The sequence below is a fragment of the Humulus lupulus genome, chromosome 1, assembly GCF_963169125.1.
Source record: "Humulus lupulus chromosome 1, drHumLupu1.1, whole genome shotgun sequence".
NCBI classification, from domain to species: Eukaryota; Viridiplantae; Streptophyta; class Magnoliopsida; order Rosales; family Cannabaceae; genus Humulus; species Humulus lupulus.
The window spans coordinates 184,892,936-184,901,019 of NC_084793.1; the positions used below are offsets into that span (position 1 = coordinate 184,892,936).

General features: G+C 32.6%; 1 protein-coding gene across 1 annotated transcript; it reads right to left on the minus strand.

Moving 5' to 3' along the window:
* Positions 1 to 2,855: 2,855 nt before the first annotated feature.
* LOC133801267 (PHD finger protein Alfin1) lies at positions 2,856 to 7,695 on the minus strand. The gene is made up of 5 exons (XM_062239445.1): positions 7,166 to 7,695; positions 6,986 to 7,018; positions 5,495 to 5,723; positions 3,590 to 3,716; positions 2,856 to 3,479 (listed from the first exon to the last, which is right to left on the minus strand). The coding sequence occupies exons 1-5, from the start codon at positions 7,260 to 7,262 to the stop codon at positions 3,207 to 3,209; spliced, it is 759 nt and encodes a 252-aa protein (XP_062095429.1). The 5' UTR covers positions 7,263 to 7,695; the 3' UTR covers positions 2,856 to 3,206.
* Between the last annotated feature and the right edge of the window lie 389 nt (positions 7,696 to 8,084).

Sequence of the window (8,084 nt, forward strand, 5' to 3'; positions counted from 1 at the left end):
TAGATATCGCTACTGGTCATTAGGGTATTGGATAAGTTACAACCCTATCATACAATTCTCGATAATAGCCATAACAGAAAATCAAGCACATTGGTTGCGCCCATCAACCAATTTTCATACATCTCATAACAACTTACACTTAGAAAATTCTCAGAACATTCAATATAGATAACCATATACGAACAATAACTTTGGTTGTTTCTAACAACCAAGTTCACACATAACACAATAACCTGCACTCAGAAAATTCCCAAAACATACAATATCACTCATATCGTAATATCCTGCACTCAGAAGATTCTCAAAATATTCAAGATATAACACCACATCATGACTAAGCAATTAAATCATCATCATGGGATCCGGGCCTCAACCTGGTTCCACTGTTAATGTCCTGGCTCTAATCCAGACTTTATTACCATTGTCCTGGCTCCAACCCGGACTATATTCACCATGTCCTGGCTCCAACCCGGACTATATATTCACCATGTCTTGGCTTCTACCCAGACCATATATTCTTACCGTATCCTGGCTCCAACCCGAACTATATATTTACCATGTCCTGACTCCAACCCGAACTATATATTCTTACCGTGTCCTGGCTCCAACCTGTACTATATTATGCTAAGGTTCTGGCTTCAACCCGAACCTACTTACAATTTAGTCGCAGAATGCAAAAGCATTGCAAGAGTAGGTATTAAGCATACCCTGGTCTTAATGACCCAAACAAAACTAGTGTAATCTACTACTACAAGCACACACTAGTATATTCATGTTGTAGCCCAGAAAGAGAAATGCTAACTTACTTGAAGTCCTTAACAGCTCCCAACTTGATCTTTAACACCGATATTCATTTTTCCTTTCACGGTTACTGTAATTAATACAGTGTACTCGGATTAAACTATGACATACTCTTATAGCTAATATTCTATGATAGCTACAACCAATAAAGTTATCTTAGAGATTCTATACTATAGCCTCTTATACACCTTACAATGTATAAGGCCAAATTTCGTTTCAGTCTTTAAAGTAACATGAGAAGATCGGCCTCACCGCAACACGCTCTCCATGCCGTACATCTTAATATTCTTTAACTAAAGAACTCTCTTATCGGATACTCATATTTTTGTTTTAGGAAAAAAATGAGTTCTACTCATCTCATAACTTTAGAAAAATACCAACTTTTCATCCTCTTACGAAAGTTTACCATTTTCTATCATTTACAAAAATACTATTTTTTGACCATTTACAAATGATATCTGACAATGTTATCTTGTTCTCTTAAAGGTTCTACAAAACCCCAAACTCCCATTTTTTTTTACCATTATTATCCATAACCTAGGATCTCTTTTTATTCCTTAACTTATAAAGTGGTAAAATTCAACTTTTAAATTGGACCCTTAGCTTTTTGAAGATTTTATGACTATATATGTTTTATTTTAGTGTATGATTACTTATATGTTGAATATTAAATTTATGCTTTAATTTTGAGTTTATTACATTAGTTAAAATGAACCTATGTACCATATAAATAGGTGTTATAAGGATTAAAATGACTTGTTTGAACCTATTTATTAAAATTATTATATTTATGTGGGTCAAATAGGGTACAAAATATAAACGTGTCATGTAAAATTAATATGACCTGAATATGACTCGTTTAAATATTGTGTTAAATGTGTCGTGTCACGGTTTAACTATTTATAAACATATCGTGTTCATGTTTGCATTTTATAACACGTTATTTAATCGTATCGTGTCAAAATCATATTGACCTGAAACACGACATGATAACACAAATTAATAGCCCTAGTTGTAGTCATACAACCAACCAGAGACATAGAAATATTATATTCTCATTTGTTTAAAAGTGTCTGGTCGGTAACATCACAAAACTCGTCTTCCTCGTCACCCTCCAAGGCAAGAGAATTATAGACCAAAGAAAGGTGTTAATCATTCATGTTGAAATCAAGTCGCCCGAAGCCCTAACAAGAGTCACCGAAAAATCAATTCTATACTACAAGAGAGAAAACATAGGCCAGACAGAATTAAAAATCTCAATTAAATTTCTTCACAAATTCTAAGAAAGTTGAATGGGAGATAGTGAAGAATAATGTTTTTTAAAAAACAAATAGTGTTAATCTCCAAGGATGCAATTGCTCGAGATCATGAAAATTAAATTACGAACTAATTTGCCAATTAAAAAGAAAAGACAACTTAGAGACGTACTTGCTAGGTGTTACAAAAAATAAGAGGCAAACCGTAAGATAAAATTTAAAAAAAATAAAAATAAGAAAAGCTCAATTAGATGATTTTTTGAATTAATTCTTTTTCAATCAACAGGGCACGTGAACAGTTACTAGTATTTGTATATTTATATAAAATGTATATAAAATCAAATCTATGTAAACTTACATTTTTAACATTAAGCAATACCAAATATTCTACCGCCATACAACCAACTGCAGCATATAACCTTTGTAAAATGTAAAGCATTGAGTTCACTGACCAAACTATGGCCTTTCCTAGTCTAGCTGAAAAGAAGTGCACCTTTGAATTTGCAGCCTCCGAGACCAGGAGATGAGATATGCCGATCACGGTCATCGTCCTCTCTAAGAATCCTCTGCATTAGGCACCTTACATTACAAGCAACATCCTTGACAACACCCGAATATACTACGGATTCTCCAAAATCTATGGAGTTTTTTTTATCTTAAAACAAAGGCTCTTACAAGATAAAAAAAAAATGCTAGCAACTCAACTTCTCATCAGTCAAGCAGATGAGAATTGCTCAAACTCAAACAAACGAATCCATTGAGCTTATATTATGAAAAATAAATAAAAAAGAAATTAACTAGACATTTAAAATATATATATATAACAAAAAAGCTAGAGTTTCATACTAATGTAACAATTCATAAACACATTAATGTATGCATCGAGATTAAAGCAGAACGACCGGATGGACATATATAATATTGCTAGTTGCAACTGACTATTCATATTAGAAACAAATTCCTTGAAAATTAGACAGAACATAAAACAGGAGTAGCAAAACTTGGAATCCCGTCTCAAGTCATTCAAATCCATTTAACTAAAATAGACAACTGACTCTGTTTCAGTTCCCAATTGCAATGGAAGAAGTAGACCTTGTCTGCTTTCTTTAAGTTGGTATCAGCCTTCAAATTCAGAACCTACATTCAAACTCAAACTCTAGCCCTCTTGCTACTGCAACCAGGGCACTTATACTGCTTGATGTGCTCAGCCTTGGCTGGTGTAATCTTCACACATTTTCCATGGAACCATCTCTCACACACATCGCAGCAGATCCAGAATTCATCAGCACCATAGTTATCCCCGCAAGCTCCACAGGTAGCACCTTGTTCATCATCTTCTTCTTCTTCCTCACCACTTTCATCATCATCCTTTGGTGGTGGAGACATCTTTACTCCCTTGGGCTGGGACTCAGATTGCCGTGACTGCTTAAAGACAGACATTCAAGTAGCAAAAGATAATTAAATTATGGCAATAACCAAAAAAAAGAATAGATAGTAGAGAGGATGAATGATGCAATTCCCTATATTCCCACCTTGCCACTTGATTTGCTTTTGCTACTATTGTTCTGGGTAGCAGACTGGTCCTTTGATTGCTTGACACTTCCTGTCACTACTTCAAATATGGTGGGAAGATCATTTATCATCTGAAAAAGCCTTTTCCTGTAAATTCCAATCAAACAAGTTAGAACCCTATGACTTGATTTAATATGCTAATAAAAATAAATTTACACATGAATCTTGGATGGAAAGGAGAGAGCAATATTTCCTACTGTGCAGAAAAAGGTTCAAACATCATGTAGGATTTCAAATAGTAAAAAGCCCATAATACTCGATATTATCAAACACAGATTTGTCTTCCAAGTATTTAAATGTTCCATCAATCAATTTACACATGAAAGAGACATCAATAAAGAGATTCCAACAAACTAAAACAGACACTAATTTATGCTGCTGTATGCCCAATGCACTTATCATAACCAGGAATATACTTTGCAGTCAATGATGCAAGTTAGAATTTAAAAGAAACGAATCCCTTATGTAGCAGAAAAAGCAAATCATCAATGTTTGATTTCATGCATAAATTAATTGTCTAAGGAATTGAAAATATACAATTGATTTGTGGAGTACATGCAAGATGCTCTTAGTTTCCTAGTACCTGAATCTGTATAAAACACAAATCAAATTACCAACATCTTAGTTACAGGCAAAGCCAATATAAGATGAGTCCAGAGACTCGCCTGAACTTCAAGCAAAAAAAGGATATACTATTTTCTTTAAGCAAGCAGCTTCCAAAGTACTGTGATAACATTGTTCAGGTCACACCAATTCAAAGTACAATTGAAATATGAGAAATTTCCCAATCAAGAATAAAGAACAATTAGAATGTTTGTTGCATATTTATTATTCTTTTGATTGTATTAAGTCAGTATCACTGTACAACTCTAGTCAAATCCTCTTTAATTACCACAACTGAGAACTGCACGTCATCACAATAAGTTAACAATTGGTGATTTGTAGAGTGCAGAAACATGGTGGGAACAAGCAACTCTAAGTAGAATCAGTTGCAAGCTAATAATTGTAGTCTGTGGACCAATGAATGCAACATCCTATCCTGAAAGGTATACACAATTCTTATACTAAATCTTTCTAAAGAGTCAACTTATCAATTTTAGTAGCCTGAGTTGAGGAAAAGACATTGATGCTTGATTTAAAACATAGGCACACAGAATGGTGGCCTAAAGCATAGGAGCAAGAATAAAGGTCTGGAAGTTAAAATAAATCTTATGATCATTGAAAAAAAATTACTCTGACAGGTGACAGTATACATTTTCGTGCACAAAGATTTTCTGTCTGCCCCAAATTGAAATCGAAATAAAATTCTTTAGTGCTAGAACATAGCATTTTGCAAGAGAATACACACACACATACTGAAAGAAGTGAAAGAAACAACAGAAATAATACAATCAAGGATGCCTAAACATTTCTCCATGAACAAAATAACTTCATTGTCTATGGATCAACAGTCCTCAACTTTGCATCATAACTCATAAGCATTATTACAAAACCGTTACTAATTTCTTGACTCATTTCCTTGCATACTGTTATCAACAAGACAAAAACTGATTAAATAAAAAATATACATATGATTCAGACAGTGGAGTTTCCATTTATAATTATCAATGTAAAGATAAAAATAAAACAAAACATTACAAGCATAATATAGTAGAAACGTGGGTGGAAACTAATTGGCATACCAAAAAGCATAGGAAAGACATGATGTAAATCATTATGAATTTAGGAATTCCACATAGCATATACCACAAATCAACAAACATGAATCAGAAGCACTTACAATGATAAATTTCTTGCAAAAATAAGTTCTATGGTGGCAAATCACATGTTCTATAGGTGCACAGGTAGCAAAAACTGGATCATACCTTTCACTCTTACCAAAACCAAAGCGGGCTCCAAAATAAAACGCAACAGCAAGCAACCATGAATCGCTGTGAACTGCAACCAATGACAACCAGTCCTTCTCTTGCATACCATCCCTAGCAAAGTTTATACCCAAGGCTGGTTCAGGAAGCTCAGGGGGCACCTCTTCAACAGGCAGGTTGACTTCCCATGTCTCATTTGGAAGTCCATACAAACACAAATTTTCCTTCTCTGTATAGCACAATCGTTAGAAATATCAATTTAGAAACGTCAAATTTAGCACTAATTTAAATGTCTTTTTAACTCAAATGCATAAAGTTAAAAATGTAACAAGCAATGATGACATATCTTTTCCTGGCCTAAAACATCGGGAGATAAAATTTAACATGAAAATATAGAAGTACCAAATCCAATAAAATATAACTTATAGATATTATTTAACATCATAAAAGGAAAACAGAAACTCATTTAGCTGCTTCTCCATAACATTCAAAAAGACCTCAAACCACCAAACACTAAGCCAGAAATAATTGAAAGAACACTTTTCTTTCAATACAATTATCCCAAAATCATAAAAGACGTATTGTACTACCAAAACAAATTGAATGATTCATGTTAGAAGTATATACTGAATATTCTGTAATCTACATTGTTATTTCGTTACTTGTTCTAAAATTTAAGACTACCCAACATGGTGTGGTGTGTAGAAATGCTCCAACGTTATACACTATAGACAGCAGATGAACTCCTATCCCAAAAGAAATAAAATTTTAAGAGATTCACATTCAAGAGTGCAGCTAGAATTAGAATATAGAATAAGTGATATAAAAATTATTGCAATAGCTCAATCTTACACGATTCACATTCAATAGTGCAATTAGAATTAGAAAATAGAATGAACGAGGCCGAGACAACGTTAATATTATAGTTTAAATAGCATAATTCATTTTCTTGTTTCAAATAAAAAATTAAAAGCGACAATTTTCTACTATAAGTAGTAATTATAAACAGACCAAACAAGTCAATAAAAAAAAGGCAAAGCAAACCAAGTATCAAACGCTAAAATGGAGACCCAGTTCATAGTCAACCAGCTGACATAATAACCAGAAATTGTAGATTATCTCCAACCCCGTGTGGCTCATATACAAAGTATAGGACCCAGGAAACAAATAAACAAACTATTTTTTTTTCTTTTATTAACTTAACAAATTACTCGGCCAAGACAACCCCTATCTTTCACAGCTAAAAACAAACCAACTTGCAAATAGTTTTGAGGAAAACCACCATGTGTGAAGACTAAAAGAGTTTTAAAAAAAAATCTCAATTATCAACGGTAGTAAAAAGGGTGACGAAGCTATTTCACCCATTGTTGTATATACCCACCGCCACCAGAACAATACCAAAACTAAATTAGGAAAAAAAGAAAAACTATGGCGAATTTGGAAACAAACACAACTCGCCAAACAACATTTGAAGGAAAAGAGCTAACCCACCGGGATCGCACTGCTGGTAAAACTTTTCGACATCTGCATAGAAAGAAAAAAATTGAAAAAAAAAATTATAATAAGAAGCAGCAAAATTGATATAAATATATATATATACCCAAAATAAAGGAAAGAAAGAAAGAAAGAAAAGGAAAAAGAGAGAAAATAAATTAAAGGGGAAGAAGAAACCATGAGTTAGGGCCTTAATCAAGCCTGAGCGTCTGCCTTTGAAATCGCTGAAGACTTCCTCCACAGTTCGAGGTATTGGATGCGGTATGCCCTCCATGGCTCTGTATCTCAAGCTCTCTCTACACAGTTTCTCTCTTCTTCGTCACAAACAAAAAACCCACAAAACCAATTCCAATGTCAACCCTATCCTCAAATCCAACACCCTCAAAAAAAAAAAGTTTCCAATATATGTAAATGAATGAATTACAGAGACGTACTAAATTCCTAAGGGAAAATTGGAAATTCAATCAAGAAATGAAATCCCGAAAGGCTAAAACCTAGAACCCACAACGAGTGAGTTAGGGTAGGGTTTTGTTAGAGGTTCGATTTGAAGTGACAAGTTTATTAGGGTTCGTTTGTTGTATACTGGAAATTTTTGCAGAGATTTGACGTTAGGAGTGGAGGAGAAACTAAAAATATTAAACCGCTATCGTTCAATTTTTATTTATTTATTTACTTATATAATACCACACCATAACACATACAACTCTCTGTCTCTCTCGTTCTCTCTATTTTATATGTCTTCTATATAAAAGATGGGTAAATAATGGAAATTAGGTGTTATTCTATTTTTTTTAGTTTAACGGAATATTTGTATATTTAATTGTAAATTATAAATTTGACTTAAATTTAAATAAATTTCAAATATATAAATTAAAAATAAAATATTTTATAATAATAATTATTTAAAAATAATAAAATCATATATTTTATAATTTAATTAAACTTAAACTTAATATTATATTAAATATATAATATATAATCTTTATTGTCATTGTTAAATTTAAAAACTATAACAAACATAAATATAAACAAAAAAATAATTAAAATATGATACTCTTAAGATATTTTATGATAATTTAAATAATTAAATCATATT

Excerpts from the sequence above, each read along its gene's own strand:
- LOC133801267 (XM_062239445.1), bottom strand. The coding sequence starts at position 7,262 with ATGGAGGGCATACCGCATCCAATACCTCGAACTGTGGAGGAAGTCTTC. Across the intron at positions 5,724-6,985 it reads TTACCAGCAGTGCGATCCCG|AGAAGGAAAATTTGTGTTTG; the intron begins GTGGGTTAGCTC and ends TGTGCTATACAG. Across the intron at positions 3,717-5,494 it reads GGTTTTGGTAAGAGTGAAAG|GAAAAGGCTTTTTCAGATGA; the intron begins GTATGATCCAGT and ends TGGAATTTACAG.